General features: G+C 36.7%; 1 protein-coding gene and 1 pseudogene across 2 annotated transcripts in view; both read left to right on the top strand.

Annotated features, from left to right (window-relative positions):
* Positions 1–27,460, top strand: part of EPHA3 (EPH receptor A3) — a 281,745-nt gene that overhangs the window by 186,036 nt on the left and 68,249 nt on the right. The window contains exons 4-7 of one of the 2 annotated variants that reach the window (XM_003410338.3): positions 17,353–17,477; positions 20,846–21,008; positions 26,074–26,176; positions 27,047–27,114. In XM_003410338.3, coding sequence (XP_003410386.2) covers positions 17,353–17,477; positions 20,846–21,008; positions 26,074–26,176; positions 27,047–27,114 — 459 coding nt within the window. The remainder of the gene's footprint in view (positions 1–17,352; positions 17,478–20,845; positions 21,009–26,073; positions 26,177–27,046; positions 27,115–27,460) is intronic. The other variant, XM_064273084.1, reaches the window with a different exon arrangement.
* On the top strand, positions 15,968–16,084 carry LOC111750747 (U6atac minor spliceosomal RNA; annotated as a pseudogene).

Raw genomic sequence — 27,460 nt, 5'->3', positions numbered from 1 at the left:
ACTTTAGCCATCCAGGAAAGCAAGGTATATACACACATCTTTAAAAATATATATGAAAACCAACTGTGAGTCTCTTTAGAATGTAACAGGGGTAGAGAAATGCAGTCTTATTTTAAGAATGGACTGCCAAGTTTCTCAAACCTCAAGTTTGCTTTGCCTCTAGCATTCCCCCCCCCACCCCCCCCTTTTTTTTTTGGCTAGGTGTATTTTTGAAGGAAATTTAACTTGAAAAGCATGTTTCTAAAGCTAAACTGCAGACTGTGCAATGTGAATAATAATGATCCTTGACTTACTGGTTTTCAATTCCTGGAGAAAACTGATAGGCCAGGCCAGGTACAGGTTGTGATGCGTATATAATAGCTTCATGCAGAATTTATTTTCAAGAACTGGTTTTGAAAATTACAAACGAATATGTGGAACATAGTAGAAAAATATTCAAAATCATTCAAGGTCAAACAATCATTTTAACCACCTATTAATTGTGGCAAACGACGTACACTGCTTTGTTGTTGTTTTTTTTTTTTTAATAACTTTTTTGGATATATTTTACAGCTTATGAAATGATGAATGCACCCATTTCAAGTGTACAATTCAATAATTTGCAGAAAGTTTACCAAGTGATGCGACCATCACCATAAGTCAGTTTTAGAATGTTTTCATTGCCCCACTGAGTAATGATGATGAAGGCATCAGTGAGTTTTTAAATGTTTGTTTTTAATTCTAATTTAACAGCCATTATATTGAATTTAGTTCTACGTAAATAACACTCAGCACCAAATGACTTACGTTTAGTTTACAAGCTTTCCACACTTTAGATAAAATACAGTGTCTTCTCTGTAGAAATGAAGTCTACACAGCTGTATGTGAGAACACTTGTTCTGTGTCGGCTAATGGCAATTTTTTGTTAGCTGTTGGGGTAAGGAATGAGAAATGCAGCAACCTAAATACACACATTGAAATGAAAGCTGAAGTTTTCAAAGAAACAAGCAAGACTCTACTTGTATCCCCATAATTTTCTTTTTAGCTTCACTCACGCAATCCAAAAATGGAACAATTTAAGGCTGTTTTTTTTCTAATGTGCTAAAATTTTTATGGTGCATGTAAAAATTAATCAGCTCCAGTTCTCAGAATTCTAAGATCAGTTATGTGAAGTTTACATAATCGCAAAAATATGTATGGATGCCTTTGCCTTATGTCGCTGGGCTTGGGAACTAGAGATGCTTCAAAAACCATGGTTAGCTCAAAAAGGCATTTGACAAAATTCTTCAGATAAATTAATCTTGTGCCATAGGCATCATGGAAATTAAGCAGCAGGTAGTCTGCCTCTGCATTTTCTGCTGTGTTTTCTGTTTGCATCTGAAGACATTGTGTGTGTGTGTGTGTGGGTGGGGAATAAAGTTATTTATTGCAGCTCGGTGTTTGCGTTTCTTAATCAAGTGATATGGAGAGGAGAAGAAGGGAATTTATTTGGGACAAAAAGAGAGATTGTGAAGTATCAGTAAATGCAAGCGTAGGCAGTGTGGATTTCACAGGCTAAAAGAGAAATTTTGCAGGCATGATTGCTTTTGAAAACTCTGTAAGTCTCTGTTGGTGTGCAATTTTGTTAGTACAAAAACGCAAACACATCCAAATTAGCATATTTCCCACCTGCGTACTTCAGACAGCTTGACTAGAAAAAATGTAATAAACTCCACCTCTTTTTTTAGTGCCTAGTTTGTTAAATTTTAATTGGAATTTGATAATGGGGTTGGAATACATACTTGGGGATGTAGAGTGTATATAACGATTCATACAGTAATTGTTAAATATGTTTAACTTTTCCCTAATTTCCTTTAAAAAATTCAGGTGATTTTCTTTTTTTAGTTAATAAACACTTTTTTTTGTTTGTTTTTTTTTTTAGTTAGCAAACACTGTTGTTCTTTAAGAGTAGACCTATGTTATAGATAAATTCTTGGCATCAAGGTAATAGAGAATTAGAGCTTCTCAGAAAAACGATTTCACGGTATTCAAGACATTTTACATTCTATGTAATGACCTACCAAAATTTTTCTTTTTTCTGGAATACGTCTTTGTCCTGATTTTCAACCCAATGGTGTTTCTATATGAGAGTAAAGTGGATAGCTCTGAGCTAATTTCCAAAATCTGATTTCCAAATGTTTGACCAGACTTCCTAGATTTCCTCTTATGGGAAGTTTAGGCTTTTACCTCCTGAGAGAAAGAGATTAACCTACCTGATTTCTCAAGAGGGCTCTAATCTCCTCCCTCCGCCCCAGGTTGAGTTAGTCTCTGCTGCACTTGGGGTAGGCTTGCTAGGTATATATATATATGCCATATGCGCCAAGTGTAGAAAGCCATACGCTAAAGCAGAATTTGTCAACTTTTTATTTTCCAAATCTGTCCAAAAAAAAAAATTGCACCAGGCAATGTTAAAATAGGCAAGGATAACTTTATTCAAAAAGAATTATTACAAGATGAAGAGAGGAAAGGGCTAACGGTGGTCATGGCAGTTAAGGAACATCGCAATAGGAAGAAGAATGCTATTGTAATTGCAATAGGCAGAAAGAGACCAGAAAGAATTTGAGCTCCTACTCCACTGAAGCAGGGGGGAGGAAGATTTTTTTTTTTCTGCTGCCAAATCATTTTTTTGTTGTTGTTGCTGTTATCGTACTTTAGATGAAGGTTTACAGAACAAACTAGCTTCTCATTAAACAGTTAGTACACATATTGTTTTATGACATATGTTAACAACCCCACAACATGTCAGCAGTCTCTCTTCTTGACCTTGGGTTCCCTATTATCAGCTTTCCTGTCCCTTCCTGCCTTCCAGTACTTGCCCTGGGATGGTGTGCCCCCTTAGTCCTGTCTTGTTTTATGGGCCTGCCTAATCTTTGGCTGAAGGGTGACCCTCAGGAGTGACTTCAGTACTGAGCTAAAAGGGTATCTGGGGGCCATACTCTCAGGGTTTCTTCAGTTTCTGTCAGGCCAATAAGCCTGGTCTTTTTTTGTAAGTTAGAATTTTGTTCTACATTTTTCTGCAGCTCTTTCTGGGACCCTCTTTTGTGATCCCTGTCAGAGCAGTCAGTGGTGGTAGTTGGGCACCATCTAGTTGTACTGGACTTAGTTTGGTGGAGGCCATGGTAGTTGTGGCCCATTAGTCCTTTGGACTAATCTTTCCCTTGTGTCTTTAGTTTTCTTCATTCAGGGCAGGAAGATTTTTAAGGAACGAAGTGAGCTAGTGGAAAAATTCTGAAGTTTTGAAGTTAAGCAATGGGATGTGTTGATCACAGTGAGTTATTTCCTGAATTTACTGTTTCAAGAGGTAAGGGGACTAGAGTCAGGCCATTTTCCAGAACAAAAAAGGGTGAGGGAATTTCTTTAACTATTTTTGTTTTTCGGGATCACAGTGATTGGGTAAAATTCAACATTGCCACTTCCATACACATGATGAATAATATTGAGCTGCAACACGTACTTCCATGATGTATGCCATTTGTAAAGGATTTTGAGGAGAAATACAGCAGTATAAAAATTCATGATTCATGTAACAATGAAGAGTTAAGTAATGGGTGCTCACTCTTGCATATGATATAGGTAGATGACAGAGAGATAGATGATAGATAGATAGATAGATAGATAGATAGATAGATAGATAGATAGATAGATAGATGGATGATAGATAATTGGATGGATGGGTGGGTGGATGGATGGATGGATGGATGGATGGATGGATGGTTGGGTAGGTGGGTAGGTAGGTAGATAGAGATAGAGATAATTATCATTCCTAAGGAGTAAATTAATTTCTTTTTCATCCATCCAAGAGCATATATGAGAATGAAATTATTATAGGACCACACTTAAATCCACACAAATGTGTGCATGTTTGTGTGTGTGAAATGTTTGCTACCTCCATAAAAATGAGCAATTTATTACTTGCAACACAAACCCCAGCTGATCCTACCACAACAGGATTTGTATATAATGCATTGAAGAACTCTGGACTGACATAAAGGTGGCCTTACTTTCTCCTTCTTTTCTTACTTTTAAAAATGAAAGGATCCAGCAAGACTGGACAAAATTGGTAGTTCACCTTGGGCCTCAACAGTACTGACTAGAAATAGGTAGCCCCAGACAAGGTTGTTAGCTTAGGATTTAGGGTTACCATCTAATTAAAGATATAATCTGACTAAAATCATAGAAGTTAGTTAGCAGAGACACAGGATTATCATAGATAGTAAACCTCTAAGTACAGAACTACCTTGCCCTTAAATACCATAATAGATTGAAACTATGTATTACCAAACCCTGTATAGTCTGGTTTAAAACCTGGGTATGAGTTAAACATCAAAGGCAGTGTATCAGGGGGGTCTCTGGGTTTGAAAATATGAGGCAAGGTAAAATTATAGCAAGACTGTGTGCGTACCAGATGTTTCCTTAGATAGCTCATTACCTCTGTGCCTTGATGATATTCCACTACTGTACCATATTCAGATCTATTTATGCAGATTTTTTTTACTTCATTTTAAATTGAGGTAAAATTTATAGACAGTGAAATGCACATACTGACGTGTACAATTCTGTATTCAAGATCAGGAATATTTCTGTCACTGTAGAATCTTCTCTTGTGCCCCATTATGGTCTATGGTTATTTTTTGCCAGTAAAAGTTTAATTTACTTAAGATGAGGTTATATTTTGTTTAGTTTCTAAATATAACATAACATGTTGTGAATTTGTCTCCTCCTTCCTGTTCTACTGCTGGAGCACGTGCACCAAACAACCCACAGAGGATAACTTTTCATACTTATTTTCTTGCCATTATATGTAAAGTGGAAGCTGGCTGAATGAATGTCAGTCCTCTCCTTGGTTAAAGATGTGCTTAAGTTGTGCCTCTCGATTCCTGCAGCTAATTGGAAGGCAGAAAACCCTCTGTCAGCAGCTCAATGGAAAATCCCACCAGCACTCAGAGCTCCTTCTATCTGCCCTGTGCTAAAAAAAAAAAAAAAAAATGGCAGTTCTACCCCTGAATGACTGAATCAGAATGGATGCATTGGCTGAGCAGCCTTGAAAAAGCAAAACAATACAAAACAAAACAAAAAAAATCTTTACAATATTTTTAGCCTAGTTCTGGTCTGAAATTTGCTTTGCATTTGTTCAGGCTTGATCCTGTACGATCCTCCACTTCCCTCTACCATATTTCCAGTAGCCATATTCAACAGCAGCCCATCCTCAGTCTTTCCAGCCATCTGTCCTGAAATATACTGTATATACCAAGATTTCATTTATTATTTTGAAAATTTTGGTTATCAGCTTTGGTTTTGAGGTTGCTACTCTTATTATTTTTATTTTGTGGAAACACCCAAATTAAGACAATAAGCAGGATATGTTGAACAATGCAATTCTACACTTGTTGGAAACTTGGGCTATTAAAATCCAATGTCTTGGTTAAAGTGAATGTTGCATGTATTATAGCTAGGAAAACTTAACCAAAGAGTTAGAATTTGCACGTATTACTACTGTCAAAGCCAAACGGTATTTTCTGTAAATATTAAGATATTTAGGAATTTTATAAACTTAGGAATTTCTCAAACTACTTTTGGCTCTTCAGCAGGGACAATTGTATCCTTTCTATGTGGATTTTTTAATTATTATTATCTTTAGCATATACTTTTCTAAATTTAGTTTCAGGCAGATTCTTAGAAGTGTGAAACATATATTTTCAGGAATAAAGTAAAGAATATTGTGTTAATTTTTTTTATATGTATAGCCAAATGTCTAAGAATTTTCTAGTGTGTGTTATATCTCACTTGCAATTAATAAAGAAAAAGAACGCCCTAGAGGTAGTTGAGTTTTATTTGACTTATACTGGAACACCACAAGACCTTTCAGCAGCATCATATCATCTGGGTAAAGAAAGAACGTTAAAAGGAAAAACACATGCAAATACCATATGCACACACAAGTATTTAGATAGCCAACTGTCCTTCTCATTCCCTTCTACAATGAAACCTGTGAAAGTTGGATCCTGTGTAAGGTAGAAACATGTCAGAGAAGAAAAACAATTATTTTCCACTAACAGAGCAATAGGAAAGTGGTAAGAAAGCACCCTGTCAAAGGTGGAAAACTTGAGAAACCTGGAAAAACCAGGCAGTCTCACTGAGCTCCAGCTCTCACAGATTTCATTGTGTATCACAATGTATGATTTCCTAGAATAGGCCTTACTAGACTCTGAAACTGCAGATGTGTTGAGACTACTCAGGGCCCTTGAAAGTACCTAATGAGGAAAGATATTGTGGAACACCCAGCAAGTCCAAGGAATATTATTTTTTTTAATAAAACATATTGATGCTGTACCTCTCTAACAATCTGAGTATTTTCTGATAGATTTGCTAGAGGACTCCATTTTCCCAAAGCATGTAGCTGTTGCCAGGCGGGAACCCCAGGTTTTGCTCGGCGTGACTCGTATTGGCTAATAAACGAGGGCCCCAGAGCAGAAAGGTTCCTTCATTTCATTGTGCAAGGAAAGGAGTTATTTGAAGCTGCTGCCTCCAAAACTGCTCCGTGAGGGTGAGGGGAAAGGCTATTTTTAAGGGGTTTACAAGCAGAGAGTTCATACAAGTTATGTCAGCAGCATTCTTAATCATACTAAGCAGGTACAGTGGGGTTTACATATAACTTTATGTATCACCAGGATTTTTAGGGTACAGACCAAGCAAAGGAACTAGGATTCTAATGCAAAGCTATGGGGCAGGCCAAGCAAGTTGCTTGAGGCAGTGAAATTTTCTTCACCCTGAGAACCTCTGTCTTATGCCCTTATTTTCTTTTTCTGGACATTGGTCATTCAGGGGGCAGATATTGGCTATAGGCTGTAGGCTTGAACAGTTGGCCTCTCATTGTGGCCACTGATCTACTCTTTTTTTTTTTATTAATTGCCTATGCAGTATGGTTTACAACTTACTATTCACTAAATGTTAAAAGAAAAAGATAAGAGTAGCTTTTATGCTCTGTTTATGTGAGTGTTTCCTTAAAAGATTTTTTTTTTTTTGAGATTTTTTTCTAGCTATTATCTTTATACTTCAGGGCCTAGTTGATATGTCTTTATAAGTCCTTGTGAGTCCAGCTCCAGCTGAGTCACATTCTTTATGCTCCAGGAACAGGGAATAATGGCTCTAATATTATCTCCTGAATCATTCTTTTCTTTTGATCGGAGATTGGAGAGAACGCATTGATGATTAGTAGCTGGACTTAGTTGAGATCCTAGGTGGTGGACATGACAGGCCCTTTAAACTCACCGTGCTGGTTTTCTACCAGATACCAACTGGTTCTTCACCAGGACCTTAAGTAAGAGCAATGTTCCCATCAATCATGTTGCCGAAGAGAGCAGACTCAATGTACAGCAACATTTTAGCCCGAGACCTTCTCGAGTGTGTAAGACAATAGAAAACCTAGTGCCGTTGAGTCGATTCTGACTCACAGCGACCCTATAGGACAGAGTAGAGCTGCCCCATCGAGTTTCCAAGGAGCGCCTGGTAGATTCGAACTGCCGACCCTTTGGTTTAGAAGATAGGTTTTATTATGCCTAACACTATCAGGAGGCAGACTAAGAATATTACTGTTTCTTGCAATAGTCATTTAGCTTGTGTATTTATTCTCGATGGTGACTGTCCAAAGGGATTTTTTTTTATTTATTCTCGATGGTGACGATCCAAAGGGATCTGGTGTTTATAAGGGTGTTACAGTGTGTAACCAAGTAGCTTGCTGTCTAATTCTGTGTCTATCCTGTTTTACTTCTCCTGTGTTACTTGACTACAACAAGAGGTATTTGCTACCGTACAGATTACACTTTCTTGAGTTAATAAAAAATCTAAGGCCTTTTTGTTACCTCCTATCACCTTGGGTAATGAGATCAGAGATCGCGGTTGTGATTCTGTCCTATTTGCGACTTCATCTGCTACTTGTCCTATAAACCAAAAAAAGAAAAAAAAAAAAAGCACAAACTCATTGTCTTTGAGTTGATTCCAACTCATAGCAACCCTATAGGGCTGAGTAGAACTGCGCCATGGGGTTTCCAAGAAGTGGCTGGTAGATTCGAGCTGCTGAACTTTTGGTTAGCAGCTGTAGCTCTTAACCACTGTGCCACGAGGGTTCCATTTGTCCTACAGTGATTGACAAATTCCTTAAAGATTTCTCCAGCTCAACTATACCATAAAAAAAAAAAAAAGCTACCAACCATACCTTGAGTGTTGAATCACTGGATTTTCTTCTGACTCTTATTTTACAATGTGGAACAATTTAACATTACCTTTTTTTTTCCAATATTTACTAGCATCATTACTATGAATATCTGAAGGTAATTCTAAAATTCTGAAAGTGTATTGCCCAAGCTTTGCTAGGAATTTAAACAAGAGATTGCCCAAGTAAATTCACTGTCAGTTGGAAAGGGGTCATCTAAACTAGAATAATTGGATCCATTACACAAAAAGTTATATCCATAAGGAGCACACAAAGTTTATCTAGAGGAAACAGAGGGTATAAAACAATTTGCATGTGACAACCAAAATTCCATTAAAGAATACATAATTAGCAAGATAATACAGGGTGGACCTTACCTGTTGGAGGTCTTCAGTTAATCTATTTAAAACATAAATCTAATGCTATTCTATTTTGTAAAATCATAGCTTGAACTCCAGACACTTCTCCAGTTATGATATATATAACTTTGCTAAGTTTACCAACAGGAACTTCTAATTCAAGAGTTAAAATATCTAAACCCATTAGTTAAATAATTTAGGAGAAAACAGGAAAATAGTTTCTTACATCCAAAAAGTAGAACCTTAAAACATCAGTAATATTCCCAAGTAAACCCATAGTAATCCTTTAATTTACTAAGTTTTATGTTTCTGTTCTATGTAATTCTGGCTCAGCTGCAGCCTGTGAACTTGTCAGCTGCTACATACAAGTTGTGGAAATCTTGATTCAGTCTAGTCACAGTCCTTTTTGTAAATCTAATATAGTCCATTTTTTCATTGAGATATTTTGGTTAAATGTTTTCAGCAAATCAGCAAAGTAAAAACTTATCTGCAGATGACAAAACTCATAAAAATAATACTCTTAAAACTGAAAGACCTGATAGAAATTAATTACAAAAATAATGTAAAAAAGTCAGTTTAAAAAAACTTCAGACAAAAATACTTCTAATATAATGGTTAACCTTATTTCAACCTTATGGTATTATGTAAGAACCTTGAGACATAATACCATACAGTCAGGATATACGAAGCATGTGCAAAGATTATCAAGTCTCTAAATACCTAAATAGTAATAAAGAAAAAAAAAAAAAAAGAATGTCATAGTAAATGATGGGATAATTACTAACAAAACTTAGTTCGAATTTCTGTTATTCTCTACCTACATGATTTCTTGTTTTAGAGATTAATCAACTTCAGGTGGCCAGTAATTAATGTTATTGTTATGACTTATGGTGACAATAGATGAAATGCTGCCCAGTCCTGTGAAATCCCAGTGATCAGTTGTGGACTGGACAGTTGTGATGCATAGGGTTTTCAACTGGCTGATGTTCAGAAATAACCAATAAGAGATTTAAAAAATAGCTATTCGCCAATATTAGCTTCTTTCACATTAAAGAATTACATTTAAAAAATTAGGAACCTATAATTACCTCATAGATTTTCCAAGCCACATTACATATTTGAAGATTAGTCTGATTCTGTGAGGAAATTGGATGTTATTGGAAGGAGAAATTGTATATATATAAAACAGGAATGTGAAGATCAGTTGAGAAAATGACAAACAGCATCTCATCTTAATGAATTCTTGCAGTTAACAGTTTCCCAAAAGAACCCTTCCTCTGTCACTACTGCTTTTTCTTCTTTATCTCTCCATGCTGGATGTTTGAGATGGCAGTGAGATTATACACTCTTACCGCATTCTCCATTCTTTAAACCTAGTCTGTTTTTTTTTTTTTTTTTTTTTTTAGGGTCTTCAAAATTTAATAATTAAATCTTGCGTATTTACAAAAAATAAAGAAAATTACTAAAAACCTGGTCTAGATTTCTTTTCAGTGTATGGTGTCTTTAGAATGTTTTCTCCCAGCCTAATTGATTAGGTTGAGAAAGTTACTTCTCTCTTTTCTGTAGAATGACATAGTTACATAACAAATTGTCTCTCCGCTTAGCACATTGCAATTTTCATTTTTGTTTGAATTTTTATCTTTTTAACATCTTGGAATAAATGCAATTCTTCTAGAATAACCAACCACAACATTTGTTGTATTGCCAACTTAACCAATCCATGTGACTAGATTTTTGCAAGGCAGGCACTAGGCTAGGCGTTTAAGGCACTAAAGGACTTGCGAACTAGTAGGAAGATATTTTGGTAAGCAAATGATGTAATTACAACACAGTGCAGTGAATAATAGGAGAATGAACAACTCCACTATGTTTGAATGAACAGGAGAAAAGAAATGGCTAACTATTGTCTAAGGGATTCAGAAGAATATTTATGGAAGGATTAGTTTAGCAATGGATTTAGAAGGATAATTCCAGACAGGGAATACAACATACACAAGTATGGGCAGATGAAGAACTGGCTTTTAGAATTTAAGATTCAAAAGGAGGAACATTGAATGCTGAAACTGGCGCATAGGTACAGTTTTGTGAGGAGCTTAAAAAATAATTTTAATGAATTTCAAATTATGTATCCTCTTATAGTCCTGAATTTCCCAAATGTGTGTGATCGTAAGAATTTTTTCTGTTCTCACCTTCTTAGAAATATAAATTACTGGACCCTTACTCCAGAGTTTATGATTTAGTTAACAAATTTCGCACAGCTAGACTGGAAATTATGAAATTTTGAAGGAGGGGTGAGTCAATGTTTCATTTGCTTTATACAATGATAAATAATCATAATGTGTAAAAAGTTCACATTCTGGAAATACTAAAATGAAAACACAGAATCCTATGCAGGTTAAAAAAAGATACAAGTTTGAACCAAGGTAGCTTTGGAGAACTAGAATGGAGTAGAAAGAAAACTCAGCAACTTTCAAAAGTTGGACCTCATTGGCAAGCAGTCTTGGCGAGGGAGAATATATAAAGAAGTATAACTTTTGAAATTTCAAACTTGGTAGACTGCAAAAATGGTGAGGCCCGGTAGCCAAACAGGAAATTCCGGAAATCACCAGGTTTGGGAAAAGAGGGTTGATTCGAGGTGGTGGGATGGAGAATATTATGCTGTGAATGGTTATGCTAAACCAAGTCTAAGAGTGTTTCTGGCTTTAATAGTAGTGTTCAGTTCTGAAAAACTGAAAAAGAAAATGTTCTTAAGTGAGCATTGTAATGAATGGTAAAGAAAAATATGGGAGAAATGCTTTTAAGGCATGTCTGATTCCAATGAAAAATCTTTCAACCTTTTACTGCATGATATTTTCCCATGGAGATAATTTTTAAAAGCATTGGCTCACTTAGAAAAGAATTATTGAGCCCTTTTTGTTATTACTTTAACTTGTTCGGTTCCTAAACCACAGAGATACCTCAGAGGTTCATTAGAAATTCCCAAACATAGACAGAGGAAGGTCCCAATAAAAACAAATGAAGTAATCTAGATCCTTTAGGAGTTGGATTTTGCAGTTTGACTTCCTGATTCCAAGAATGTGTCATATTTTAGTCTCAGAATAATGTTAGAAGTCACTTAAAAACCACCAGAGTTAAAATAATGAATCCCTGCCATGACTATCAGTATATCTGGCATGCGCAAGTATCGTGTGATTTTAATACAAATTGTGAACCACACAAGCTCCATCTCCAACCTGACCCCTTTACGTGGAAATCTTTTTAGCTGAACAATTTTGCTTCCCTGCTGCAGTATTTTTCGGTTATTTCATTAAATGCAGTCAGTGGCTCAGGTTACATTAACAAGGAAAGAAACCTTCCCCTTCCTCTACCAATAAATGAAGAAATGCTCTTTTAGAAAAAGTACATAGTCTCTAGGATGGGGTTAAACTTTTAACTATTAAGGGGTTATCTCTGTCATACTCTGGACTACTCATTGCATTTTACTGATTCAAGAGGCTGCCATCACAGTGGTCCAAATCTACCAAAGGAAATATCCAGGCAACAATTCAGCCCTTGGTTCTCAGAACATTAAGTCCTTAGAACAGAAGTTGAAAAACACTTTGATATCAGCTTTCACAAAATACACATTACTAGTTAATATAGGGTAAAAATCCCTGCTCAGCCCTATACCTTGACAACAGATAAAGAAAAATGAATTGAAAGAGCCATAGGAAGATCCACTGTGACCCACAAGTTATTTATTTATTTATTTATTTTGATACTTGCGGTGTTCAGAAGTATTCAGTAGTAGAGTGTAAGTTGAGGAAAGCTTCATGAAGAATGAAGAACTGTGACTCATGAGCCGTCGTCCCTTCTGTCCCAACCTTTACTATTTTTCTCTTGTGTTCGTACTCTTTTAAGAAGTATTTCAGTTAAAACAGAATCAGTACCACTTGCGAGTGTATCATGACTCCTTTCTCTGTTGTTTTCCAAAGGACACATCTATTCAGTTATACCCAAATATCAAAAGCTAAGACTCAAACGGTACCTCCCTCACAGATAGCAATACAGCAAATACGCGTTCTACACACCAAGCCATTATTTTAGAGAGCACCATCAACTGATTAAAAATTATTCCTGTGTAACTGTTTCAGTTTTTCTTTTTACCAGTTTCCTCATATTTCTTTTTTCCTACAAAACTCTTCATTTACTGCATACATAAATGCCCAGACCCACTACACAGCAGCCTACTCGGCCATCAGCTTCTTCCTTTTAACAAGATAAAAGAGCCAGAATCATCTTAGCGATGTATACCATTTAGAGTCTGTAAAAAAAAAAACCAAAAGATGCAACAGTAATTGCTATTTTAGTTTATACCATCTTTTTTTTTTTTTTTTTTTTTTTGCCAGGGAAAATCTTTTTAACTTCTGACACAGTCTAGTTCCAAGTCGTTCCTCTAGCTCCTGAGGTAGATTTTTTTTCCAATTGTTATACATAACTATTACATTCCATTCTTTTAAATCACAGATTTAAAAAAAAAGAATAAAATAAATCAAAAGTATCTCATAGTATACAGTATAATAACATGTTCTTTCATTAAAAAAAGAACTTACAATTCCGATGAATTTTGGAAATTACTAATTTAAACAACGCACTCCTGGATACCTGAAAACTAACTAAAAATGAACATAATCCATATCATTGTTTCTCATTTATGTCACAAATTGTATTTCGTATAGATAAATTATAGACCAAGTACAGATAAATTATACTGTTCTAGAAAACCTTTTAGAAATCATTTATACAACGGAGTGTCTATGGATTTCATCTCTGCAGTTTATTTTATTATGTCTTAAAATTATTTATTAGAGGCAAGAAAAATTTCTGTTAATTATTAATCAATATTAAAATATTGATGAACACTACCTAAATGTAACCGGCTTCCAGCTGGTACATTGGATGGAAACCATACTGAAATGCAGCCAGCACAAGGGGCGTGTCTTAAAAGAGCAGAACGAATGACTTAGCAGGGGCATAAAAGGAGCAATCAGGAAAGGTTCATTTAACATAGCAATGGCACAAGCTTTGAGCAATTGCCTCTACTTAAGTAAGTGTGGAATTACAGTCCAACAGGGGGTCCTCAAAGACCTTTGAAGAAATTCAGCAGTTACAAAGTCCTGCTCAGTGCAGAAGCAGTAAAACTTGGGCAGACCTCAAAAGCAGCCTGCAAAGCTTTTATCAAAAAGTTAAGACAATCCTCATCACAGTTATTCCTTTGAAATGAATTATTTTCTCTCTTGTTTTTTTAAAGGAGAGATGCTATGCATGGTAATTTTCAAAACTTCTTTGAAAATGCATTGCAATCAACAGGAAAAAATAAACCAGTTTCGCGGTAATATGGAATTGAGTGTGGGGTCTCCATGGGTTTACCAGGAAAGTGTTCCAGCACTAAGCTTCTTTGAAACGGTCTGTAAGCAGGCATTAAAAGTTACTCTACTAATGGATATGTTTCACAGAATACTTAGCGGAATTTCTTCCTTCTGTTTTTTTACAAAAAGCAAAATTTTGTTCCAAAGACATTAGGTCTGCAAGTGGTCTATTAGTGATTGGATAAGACATTGATTTTTCTAAGTACTTATTATGGTAAGTACAAAGAAAATAATTCTGACAAAATATAACGTCTCTGCCATTTATTTATAACTCAGTTGTATGTTTATAAACATTGCATATGTTTATAAAGCTTCGACTAAAACATAAACAAAGTAACCTATCCTTTGCTTAGAATCAACTTTAGAGCACCAAACCTCAGGGGGGAAACTGAGGCCAATTTGGGAAATTTTTAATGAATAGATGAAGAGTAGAAAAGTTTTTTTTTTTAGGCAAGAAAGTAAATTATGCGAATTTACATTAGAAGATGTTAATTGCTAATGGCAGCAAAATGTGAGTAAGAAAATGAACGTACTTTTGCATCAGAAAAGTAACGTCTACCTTTTTTCTTCAGAAAATATTAAGTAATCGTTCACAGGTCATTAAAGAAATGACTCTATAATTTGAAAGAATTGGTAAAGGGATTTTACAAATACTAGAAATAAGTGGATTGGAAATGTATTGCAATAGGTAATACATTAAAATTTGCACTTTCCACTGACACGAGGCAAGCTTAATAAAAGGCCTATATTCTTGAGAGGAGCAAAAATGAAAAGTGTTTTCAAAGAGGAATAGTTTAAATAAGAAGTTCAGTGCAAAAGTCAGCATGAGATGGTCATGGAAATATCAAATTAACAAATATGGAACATCTACTATGAGTTGCTGTGGGGATTATCAGTGTACAAAGTCCAAATAGTCCTTGATTTGAGAAAAATCTAAAAGGCCATAGGTCTTTTAACAATGAAAGCAATTCAACAGTTATTTTGGCTAAAACTTTTTGAGTTTTTGTTTGTTTTTCACTTGTAAATTTTTTTTTTTTCTGGTAACGGATATAATTGTGTGCCCCCAAAATATGTGTCACCTTGGTTAGGCCGTGTGTAGTTGTCCTCCGTTTTGTCATTTTCCTGTGTGTTATAAATCATAATCTCTGCCTGTAGTTAAAAGGATTACTCCCTTTTGGATCAGGTCACCTCCTGATCCAAAAGGGAGTTTTCCTGGGATGTGGCCTGTACCACCTTTTCTCTCTCAAGAGATAAAAGGAAAGGGAGGCAGGCAGAGAGTTGGGGGCCTCACACCACCAAGAAAGACGCACCAGGAGCAGAGCGTGTCCTTTAGACTCGGGGTCCCTGCATGAAGAAGCTCCTCGTCTGGGGGAACATTGATGAGAAGACCGACACAGAGAGAAAGCCTTCCCCTGGAGCCAGCACCCTGAATTTGGACTTGTAACCTATTAGGCTGTGAGAAAATAAATTTCTCTTTGTTAAAGTCGTCCACTTGTGGTATTTCCGTTATGACAGCACTAGGTGACTAAGACAGTTGCTTTCCATTAGAGCAAAATACCACTGAATCCCGCAGTGAGATATTTTGGTTGGACAAATATTTGAAAATAGAAATATATTGATAGATAATATGTGTTTGTCTTTTAACGGGAAGATTTGAAGTGGGAAATCAGTTAAAATATGTTTAATCTTGAGTTAGAAATGAGGATGATCCAGTAGTATCTGATCCAAACAGATTTTTAAAAAATTTATATTCCATATTTTTGAAAATTTATATAAAAATACAACAAATGTCAAGCCACTACCCAGTAAAGGGAAACCCTGGTGGTGAACTGGCTAAGTGCTATGGCTGCTAACCAAAATGTCGAAGCTTGAATCTACCATGCGCTCCTTGGAAACTCTATGGGGCAGTTCTACTCTGTTCCATAGGGTCGCTATGAGTCAGAATCAACTCGACAGCAACAGGTACCAATAAAGTGTTGTATGAAAGGACAGAAGGTTAGCACTCCCCTTAACAAGGAAGAGGCCCTTGGCCTTACAACAGGCATAGTGATAAGGCATTGCCGCCTATTTCGTGGCATATAACCACAGTTGGGGCCCTGGTGGGGAAGTGATTAAGAGCTATGGCTGCTAACCAAAAGGCTAGCAGTTCAAATCCACCAGCCAATCCTTGGAAACCCTATGGGGCAGTTCTACTCTGTCCTATAAAGTTTCAGTGAGTTGCAATAAACTCAAAAGCAGTGGATACCCAATAAAACCCATTAATGTTCAGTCGATTCTGACTCATAGCAACTCTATGGGACAGAGTAGGACAGCTCCATAAGGTTTCCAAGGCTGTAATTTTTATGGAAAAGGGGCCCTGGTGGCCCAGTGTTGCTAACCAAAAGGTTGTTGGTTCAAACCCACCAACCACTCTGGGGGAGAAAGATGTTCTGTAAAGATTTACAGGCTTGGAAACCCTATATAGGGTTGCTATGAGTCAGAACTGACTGGATGGCAATGGGTTTTGTTTTGTTTTGTTTAATCTTCATGGAAGCAGACTGCCACATGTTTCTCCCGAGGAGCAGCTGATAGGTTCCAACTGTCAACGTTTCTAACCAAAAGGTTAGAAATTCAAGCTGAGTGCTTTACCCACTGTGTCACCAGGGCTCCTTCACTACCCAATAAGATACTTCAAATATATCTGGGTAGTTTTTACACATAAAGCAGTCACATCCATAGTATCCTTATTGAATATATTTTTAACAAATAAAAACTAAAAGTACTAGCTTGTTTTCCTGATACTATGTATTTCTATTCATGTGAGATTTTTGTCAGAAGTCAAGACCTACTGTAATAAATCATAAATCATATCTCTTTTATAATACACTGTTATTATTACCTACGGATACCATGGGACTCCTTGCACATAATGGATTCCAGTCCTCTTACAGAGTTGCGTATGAAAATATTATCAATGAGCTGAAGAATCTGGTATTAATAACTTTACAACATTATAACAAATAGGTAGTCCTGATGTTTTGTTCTTTTTTTAATACATCAAATATATTTCATTGCTTACATTATAGTAGCAGATTGAAACCATCTGCTCACTTGCCACTGGTCTACCAGCAACAAAAAATCTCAGCTCATTTTCCATAGGCCTGGATGTACCACGGCTATAATCCAGCTGCTAAGGCTTGATATGGAGCCAGATTAATACTCAAGAGCCTTTGAAATGGAAATAATGCTTTCTTGCCAAAGATTAGAACAGTGATAGACTCCATTTGCTTGTTCCCTTCTTTTCTGCTCTTCTTCGCCATCCCCCCCAGCCCCATTAACTTGCCTCCTCCCACCACCACCCCCCATTCTCTCATTACAGCTCCATCACCTGTCCTGACGATTAAGAAGGAGCAGACATCCAGAAACAGCATCTCTTTATCCTGGCAAGAACCTGAACACCCTAATGGGATCATATTGGACTACGAGGTCAAATACTATGAAAAGGTGGGGAGACAATGTCAAAGTGTCATGTTGTGTAGGGAAAGAAGCTACCTTATCATAAGCTGTGCTCTTACAAAGAAACCAGTGACATTGCTAGTAGGTGGTAGAGCTCTGTTTAGAACTTTGGTGACGTGAAACAAATTTATTAGGTAGAGAGGGAACGAGAAATTATCTTGTTGACTACCTCCCATTCTACAACGAGAAGCCCTAGCAAAGATGTAATTTACCAAATGCAAGCCAGCTAGTTATAATAAAAGAAATATAACACTTAGGTCCTTCAATACCAAGCCCCTTAATCTCTGTACTATTTTATAGCGACTCCTTAGTCTACAGTTCATTGCTTCAAGCCTTTTTCCTGAAATTCACATGAATTTCATTCAGTAGAAATAGGAACACTGTACTATATAACAAAACATTGGATTATTGAACTGACAAGGAGAAGTTTTCTTGACTTTGTGCAAGGGAATTAAAAGGGAGTGGTGCAGGGGTAAGTTTGCCTCACATTATAAGATTTCGGTACAATAATGCAATTATAAAAATTAGGTACATGTTTTTCTTTTTTTTTTAAATAAGTGGAATTTGAGCAGTGATACTTCATGAGTCTAAATAAATAAATAACCTGTATCTCTTAACCATTATGCCACCAGGGTTTCCATGACTCTAAATAGCACTTATTTTTTCCTGGTTATAAATTATGATTATATTTGTAAGGAAGGTTATATGCAAACCTTGTCATCAGAGCTGTGTGGTTTTATAACTACTAATATGAACACCACATATTTGTATATCTGCTACAGTTTACAGAGTACTTCACATTGAATTAAAAACAAATTGTGAATTTATATAGCAATTACAGAACACTTCCACATACATTGTTTAAAACAGAGCTGTCTGATAATCCCTGTGAAAGTGTACAAATACGTTCTTGTACAAATAAGAAAACCCAGTGACAGTAGGTGAATTTCTCACAGCCTCTCTGCTAGTATTAAGTCATTGTTTTAAATCCTGGGGGCTGTGACTCCTCTTTTAGCATGTTTTCCCTTATGTTATCTACCTTTCACGTATGACCTTGGGTCATTATGGAAACATGAATTACTGGTATGATTATTTGTATAAAAAGTCACAATGCATAAACATTCCTTTGTATTACATAGTGTTTTCTTTATTGAAATCAATGTATTTCACAGGGATGATGTCAGTGTTTTTTTATACACACCTACAAAGGAAAGAATGTGAGGCCTAATAAACTTTACTGTGCCTAAATCATAGTAAAATAAGCTGTATCCTAGCTTTGAGTAACCCACTGTGGTACTGTTGAACATTCATCTTATTTGATCTTCTCTTTTTAAAAGTGCAACAAGGTAAATTGGACAAATAGGCATATTCATATTTTATAGGTAATGCAACAAAATAAAATTAAAAAAAATTATGTGCCTCAGTTTAGGCTGGATAGCAGAACCAGGAGTAGAACACTCAACTTTCAGATCTGTGAGGCTGATTCCAAAATACAGTTGATCTGTGTTCATACATGGTATGAACATATTAAAAAAAAAAAAATTCTGGAAAGGTTTCAAACTCCATCAACAGTATATATTATTATTTTTAAATAATACTAACTAGTACAGAAAAACATTTTAATCTATTGATTTCTTCCTAAACACTTTAAAATTTGATAAATACCTGCATCTATTTTACATACTTATATAAATTATTGTATGAAAGTTTAAAAATCTATTCCTAATAAAAAATATAAACGTGTATGTAAAAAACCCAAACCAAATCTGTTTCCGCTGAGTTGATTCTGACCTATAGCAGCCCTGTAAGACAGAATAGTACTGCCCCATAGGGTTTCCAAAGCTGTAATCTTTATGGAAGCAGACTGCTACATCTTTCTCTAGAGGAGCGCCTGGTGGGTTCCAACCGCCAACCTTCCGATTAGCAGCCAAGTACTCTAACCACTGTGCCGCCAGAGCTCTTTAACGTATGTATACACATACATATATACATATACACACATGTACATGCACACACATATATATTATATATACGTAATGCTTAGAAATATTCCAAATTGTTTTAATAAAACGTAAACTCCACAAGGTCTAGATGTTTTGACTGTGTAGTTCACTGGTGATGATGAACAGAACCTGGTCCAGGGATAGCTCAACATGTTTTTAAAAACAAATGATTATTTATGTGAAATAAATGTATTTCACTTCATTATTTTATAAATGGTAACTCGAATGCTGTCTAATACGTAACAAACCCATACTGAACCTGTTGCCGTCGAGTTGATTCCGACTCATAGAGACCCTACAGGACAGAGTAGAAGTGCCCCGTAGAGTTTCCAAAGGAGCACCTGGTGGATTCAAACTGCAGACCTTTTGGTTAGCAGCCGTAGCACTTAATCACTACACCACCAGGGTTTCCACATATCCAACATGCTTCACTAAAAGGTATATGTCCTGGACTACATGCTTCCTATAATATTCGATCTAATTTGTTTGAGGATATGCATTGTGTAATGTTACCCCCTTCCAGGCCCAGCCACAGGGACAGGGACATTGTATCACTGCTTGAAATTGGGTTACTCCTAGGCTGCTCAGTATTTATTAATATATGTTAAAGGAATAATACAGTTCGGTGGCAATCCGATTTTTGTAAACAAGGTTTGACACAAAGCACCTTTACTATTAAGGTGCGGTGTGAATCTCCTGGAGTCCCAGGGAATATCATGGTGTGCAAGGTGACGCTCCTAGAGGGGACCTTATTTGGGAAATAGAATTCTAGACTTTGATCTGGAGGTTTTTGTCTCTACCAAACTTCAGTGACTTAGATTAAATACAACAAAAATGTATTTGATGCTGAGAAAATGGCTGATGTAGAGGCACATATAAAACCTTGACTTTTTTACATTTCATATTTTAACTTTTTTTTTTATTTTAACTTTAATGAAAATATTTTCTACTTGTAAATTGTTAGGGTATTCCTATCAGGTTTAGTTTTCAAGCTTATTCACTGAACCTCTGTGTAAGTTCTTTCTTAGAATTAGACTGAAACTTTGTCTCAGTTTTGACTCATGTATTGACTAATTAAGAAAAATGAAACCTAACTTTTCCTGCTTTATTTCCAGGGCACAAATCACTATATCCACGGTAGTAATTCAGTAAAATTTCCATCTTAAAAAACAAAAAACTCTACCTCATTCAGAGACTGAAATGATTCTTTGCCGTGGCTTTTTTTATTTATCATATGACCTATGTTAAAATCTCCAGAGAACTGGCTAGTGAAGTGAGTTGAGTGGTTCTCTGTTTATAACCTGATTGCATTATGCGGATTTGATTTTAACATGAATTTTTCTTACTTCAAAGCAGGAACAAGAGACAAGTTATACCATTCTGAGGGCAAGAGGCACAAATGTTACCATCAGTAGCCTCAAGCCTGACACGACATATGTATTCCAAATCCGAGCCCGGACGGCAGCTGGATATGGGACCAACAGCCGCAAGTTTGAGTTTGAAACGAGCCCAGACTGTATGTATTAGCTTAATGTAGTGTACAGGGGGAGGGCTTTTGCAAAAGGGGTCTGATAATTTATTCTCATTCTCTCTGAGGCTTAACCAAATGTGACACATTGAAAGTACATTGCTTCAGCCATTTGGTAACTTGCACAGCATCGTGTCTGTGTATTTGTGTTTGTGTGGGTGTGCATCTGTGTTTTCTCTTTTGCGCATCAAACATCTTCTAATGTCTGGAATGCATCTGGTTTTCCAATAGCCACAAATTACTTTTGAGGAACACTGTTTAGAATGGTAACACGCTTCCAGTGCCCGTTAATCCAGACATTCCAGGTTCATTGCATGATTCAGTGAACTATAAAAAAGAAACTTGCTGATCCATGAGGATCTTAGATTTGTTTTTATTCTTAACACATTGAATCTTATTCTATCACTTGGAGAATAAAAGATTTTCTGAAATCGGTTTTATCACTTCATTCACATTCACATTTAATTTGGACAGTCCACACATTTGATCCAGAATTTGGCTTTTCTAAAATTGGCAAACGTTTTCCCAATAAAGCCTTTGTTTTGTGCGTAGATGTTTTTCTGCGTGTTAGAAGAGTCCTCTGCTAAAGTATAATTTTCAAAAAGGTAAAATCATGATATTTTACTAATATAAAAAGAATGCAGATTAGAGGTTATATTTAATTTATTAAGTACTTAGGAGACCAGTAAGATGGTCAAATGGATTCAAATGAAACTTGAAGAACACACATACACATGTGTGTACACATATGTGGGCATATTTTTATGCCCAATTTTCATGCCTAATAGAAACATTCAGGATTGACAAGTTATAAAAACTGTGTAAATTAATACAATGAAATAACGATTCTATGGCACTTTTTTTTTTTGTCATACGGTTAAGATGTTGTTTGTGATAGTAAGCTGCGGCTTCTACAAGGTATTGAGAGTCTAAATTCTAAAATCAGAATGTTTTTAAAAACTCAGTGGTTTAGTTTATCAGCTTATCAGCTGGGCAGAAGCTGAATCCAGGGTTTGTGCTGAAGAAAGCCAGGTGTAATGTAGTAGTGAAGAGCAAGGACTCTGGAACCAGACTGACATTTATTAGCTGGATGACTTTGGACAAGTCACTTTAATTCTTCATGCCTCAGTTTCCCCATCTGGAAATCAGGAAAAAAATAATTGTGCATGTATCAGTAGGGTTTTTGCATTGATTAAATTAGTGGATATTTGTAAATTTCCTAAAACATTACCTGATACTGCTAGGTACTCAACGAATGTGTGTGTCTCAATAAATAGCCCGTAATTTCAATATCCAAACAACTTTGAGAACAAAAATGTGTGGGAAAAACTGAGTTTTGGAATTGGAGGGTTTTAAGGTTGGCAGTTTGAATCCACCAGGCACTCCCTGGAAACTATGGGGCAGTTCTACTCTGTCTTATAGGGTCGCTGTGAGTCGGAATCTACTCGACGGCAACGGGTTTGGTTTTTTTGGTTTATTGGGTGTTAGTATCCAAGAAGACAAGCCCCAGAGACAATTACATTTTTACTCCTAGATGTCTCACACCTTCTTTAGGTTATTTTTAATGAGTGAGTGTGTAGCAACTTTACCCTCTTGGACGCTAATAAAATCAGCCATTGAAAACTCTGTGGAACACAGTTCTACTCTGACACACAGAGTGTCACCATGAATCAGAATCAACTTGATGACAACTGATTTTTAAGTGAGGCTGAAAAAGCCAGAATGGGATCATTATATAGAGAACTTTGCATACCAAAATTAGGATTCAGTATAAGTTTGTAGGAGATAGAGTACTTTTGCAAGTTTGTCACCAAGAAAATAATATAATAAAAATAGATATTTATTGAGCACTTACCGTATGCTTGGCACTGTTCTAAATGCTTTATTTGAATTAATTCATTTAATTCTCACACTAACCATATCATGTCACAGGGCTAATAAGTAGCAGAGTAAGGATAGAAATCTAAGCATGCTGGCTCATGAGAATGAGTTCCTATCACTCTGCTTGAGGGAGAGACAGACAGGAGTACTCTTAACAGGATGGATTAAAATAGGAAGCCACTAGAGCCAGGGAGAGTAGTTTGGTTGCATTACTAGACAGGAGTCAAATTATTAGACAACTGTATAACACACATCTAACCAGTGTTATTCATTTATCAGATTGCTAATTTCAGTAATAAAAGCATTGTGTTTTAGAGAGTGTCCTGGAGTCATAGATATTTAGAGCTAGATGGAACGGTACAGACGTTTCAGTTTAAACCCGGCTTTGACAGTAGAAGAAATAGAGAAACTTTCTTTCTCCTGTCATGTTTCCCCTCCCAGTTTCATTAAGCTATTTTTATTATATAAACTGGTTAATAAGCACTAGAGAATTCAGAACTTGCTGCTATTTATAAATTATTACAGCATATAAAACGGAAAGCACAAGTTGCAGTCTACCGCTGTACGTACCACTGTATGTTTACGGGGCGTTTTTGAAACATTGGGTTAAGCTATTTTCAAATTATTCATAGATCTCTAGCTCAGGTTCTCTGGGAAGCAAATGCCAAGATGGAATTAAAGAGTAAGAACTTCCTAGAAAGAGCCTGTGAAGGATAAAAGGGGGAAGGAATGGGAATTATAAAGAGAGCCTCAGGACTAAGATGCAGCTCTGAAATTGGGGGGGGGGGGGGAAAAAGGCTGTAGGAAGAGTCTCAGACGGCTGAGCAGTTCTGAGAGCCTCAGCCAAGCCAATGGGCGCTCAGAGGGAAATGGCCCCTTAGAGGAATGGCCTGGCTCCAGTTCCCCTGCTTTGCTGCTCATTGAGGAGAGTGTAGTCTGCGCGTGAAAACTGTGGTGGATCCCGAAGGGGCAGCAGCTGGAGACTGTCTGTTCACTGCACTTCTGGCAGCAGAGAGATCTGAGCGGGCACCCCCACGGCTGCCACAGTGGTATAAACAGTAGTTTGCTGGTAGGAAAGAATAAAGTGCTTGCAACAGTTTATGATTATGCCATCCTACCACACTCTGAGCTCTTTTTCAAATGCTTAGAAAACTTGTCACAGCTTATCTGCCACATTTTCCCCGTATCATTTAACTACTCCGAAAATCTCATATTTTAGAGAAAACTTTCCCAACTTAGATTGGACTGGGTTGAAGGTGCTCTGTTGGCCTCTAGGAAGAGGGTAGTATTCTGCTAACTAAACTCTCTACTCCTTTGATTAGTGATGTGTTCATTTCTTCAAAGAGCCTTTAAGCCCAAGAATAACATATGCAAAGGTGTGGACATATGGAGGGGGCTGTTCCAGGAGCTGCATGTGTTTTAGAAAGTCTAGAGATTAAAGTGTTTATGGAGTTTGTCAGCAGATGAGGCTGAAGTTTTAGGCTATGGAATTTGTGTTGTATCCTAAAAGTGACAGAGAACCACACAAATATTTTAAGTGTGGGAATGACATGATCAAATCCAGAGTTTAGGAGTACTCACAGCAAGGTGAAAGATAACTAATATTTTAGAGGGCTTGGTAATTAACTGGAAATAGAATGGTCAGGAGAGGGAGAAGCCAAGGTGACTTCACACGTATGGCCTAGATTCTTGCTACTTAAAATGTGGTGGTGATGTTAATTTCAACGCATAGCGATCGTCTGTACAACAGAAGGAAACGCTGCCTGGTCCTGCACCATCCTCGCAATAATTGCAGAAAAATGTGGTTGGTGGCACTGAAGTCAGCAGATCAGGGTCACCTGGGAGAGTGGGAGAAATGCAAAATCTCGTTCCCTACTCCAGACCAACTAAAGTAAAAAATGTATTTTTAACAAGGCCGTCAAGTGGTTTGTATGAGTATTAAAGTTTGAGAAGCGTTGTTCTAGGTCAAGGGTCAGTAAACCTTTTCTATAAAGAGTCCGTTAATAAATATTATAGACCTTGTGAGCCATGCAGTCTCTATTGCTACTATTCAACTTGGCCATTGTAGGGTAAAGCCAGCCATAGACAATACGTAAATGGAGATGTGTGTCTGTGCCTTAATAAAGGGGCTCTGGTTATCCAGTAGGAAACCCTGGTGGTGTAGTGGTTAAGTGCTATGGCCACTGACCAAGAGGTCAGCAGTTCAAATCCACCAGGCACTCCTTGGGAACTCTATGGGGAAGTTCTACTCTGTCCTATAGGGTGGCTATGAGTTGGAATCGACTCGACGGCAGTGGGTTTGGTTTTTTGGTTGGTTATCCAGTGGTTAAGAGCTACAGCTGCTAACCAAAAGGTCAGTGGTTCAAATTCACCAGCAGCTTCTACTCTGTCCTATAAGGTTGCTATGAGTCAGAATCGACTTGTTGGCAAATGGGTTTAACTGTCTCAATAAAACTATGTTTATGGCCATCAAAATTTGATTTTCATGTGTGACAAAATATTCTTCTTCTTTTAACTTTTTTTTCAACCATTTAAAAATAGAAAACCAATTCTTAGCTCATGAGCTATGCAAAAACTGGTGATGGGCAGATCTGGGGCAGTCGCCAATTTTGGCAGCTCCTGACCTAGGTGAAAGAATGAATGATAAGGCCATTTGAGAGGTAGGAAATATAGGGAGAAGAGAGGTTGTTGGCTACCTGTGTTGAGGTTCATAGGACAGGTATTTTTACCTCTGCTTAAAAATATAGATATTGCAGGTTAAACAAGCATAATTTTAAAGCTTAAAAAGTTCTTTTCTGGGAAAGATTCACATGTTCTCTGTGTTCCTCCTCTAATAGCTTCCGGTTTTTCCAATGAATTTCTCTTCCGATAGGAAGGAGAAGCAAGTCCAGCATATTTCACACAGTAGAAACTCAAGGAGTGTTTAATTGGTATAACTGAAAGAGAGTATTTAATATTATAAACTAAGAAATATCAAGCGAAATTATGGGAATGTCTTTTTTTTTTTTCTTTCACACTATATATTAAGAATTCCTTCAACACCTTATCAGGCATTAAGCCATATTTGAGGTAAAAGGAAAATAACTGTGACTTAATTTATGAGGTCTTCCATGTAGATGTTATGATATGTTAATGCCATTTCTTTTCTCATTTTGTCTCTTCAACCTCACAGCTTTCTCCATCTCCGGTGAGAACAGCCAAGTGGTGATGATCATCATTTCAGCTGCAGTAATGATTATTCTCCTCACAGTCGTCATATACATTTTGATTGGGAGGTTAGTTCACAGTCTGTTTTACTATTTATTTTCATCGTTGCTTTGCTTTCTCCCCTCGATTGCTGTTAGAATTTGAAGAGTGTGGTCAATCAAGTGTTTTAACAAACAGGAATGTCTTCACCTTTATTCGAGGTACTTCTTTTGCTTTTCTCTTTCTCTGTTTTTTGCCCTCATTAGTTTTGATTGGAAACCCTGGTGACATAGTGGTTAAGTGCTACGGCTGCTAATCAAGAGGTCAGCAGTTCAAATCCACTAGGTGCTCTTTGGAAACTCTATGGGGCACTTCTACTCTGTCCTATAGGGTTGCTATGAGTTGGAATCGACTCGACCGCAGTGTGTTTGGTTTTTGTTCTGGTAGTTTTGATTTCATTTTCCTCCATGAAATCCTGCCACCACTCTTCAACAAACACCACTTCTTTTCTTTTGAGCCCAACCTTAGTTTTTATTTTCTTTTTCCAACTATCCCTCTGCTCTTCAAATGCACCCCAGATTTCCCAACACTTTCTCACCCAGAACACTGGTCACCCTGCACAGCAGTCACACTAACAATGGGGCCTTTACCCTTCATTCATTCTAACAGTAGTTGTTAAAGAAAATACTATAAACACATTCTAAGGCCATTATAACATGTGAACTGGAGGGGCCTGCACAGTGGGGAAGCAGCTGTCCATGTCTCCTCATTAGGCAGCTTTCCAGAATCCCCAGAGGAGGAGGCGTTCCAGAGAGAATTTAGAAAATATAAAGTCATTAAACTTTCACTAAAGCGTTTGTTTGAGGAAAGTTCTTATTCTTGTGTGCTTCACACAGTCTGAGCATAGATAATGGTTTTAAGTATATTTTATTTTTCTTCTTCCTTTCATTTGCCTCTAGGTTCTGTGGGTATAACAAGTCAAAACATGGTGCAGAGGAGAAAAGACTTCACTTTGGAAATGGACATTGTAAGTTTCTAAGCTTTCCTTTTTCTTTTTTTTTGGTTTTAACATTTTAGTTTTAGCATTCATTGGTTTATAATGGAATAATTTTCCCCTGACAAAGAGAACTCAAAAGTAGTTTTATGGAAAAAGCGAGCAAATTAAATTTATTTTTAAACAGAGAAGGAAATTCATGGCTCTGCATTAAGTCGTTTTGACATGGCTACATTTCAGCATACTTAAGTTAAAGGGTGACCTGTGGTTTATATTCAAATAATACACGTGATGGGTAGCATGGACTCTCTAGTCAGCTCTGCATGGCTGAAATGCAAAGCGTATCTTCAATTTCCTTATTACCAGTCCTTTGCTGAAA

Source organism: Loxodonta africana, chromosome 20 (genome assembly GCF_030014295.1).
Source record: "Loxodonta africana isolate mLoxAfr1 chromosome 20, mLoxAfr1.hap2, whole genome shotgun sequence".
NCBI classification, from domain to species: Eukaryota; Metazoa; Chordata; class Mammalia; order Proboscidea; family Elephantidae; genus Loxodonta; species Loxodonta africana.
The sequence above is the reverse complement of the archived record's forward strand: the minus strand, read 5'-3'. Positions and strand labels throughout refer to the sequence as shown.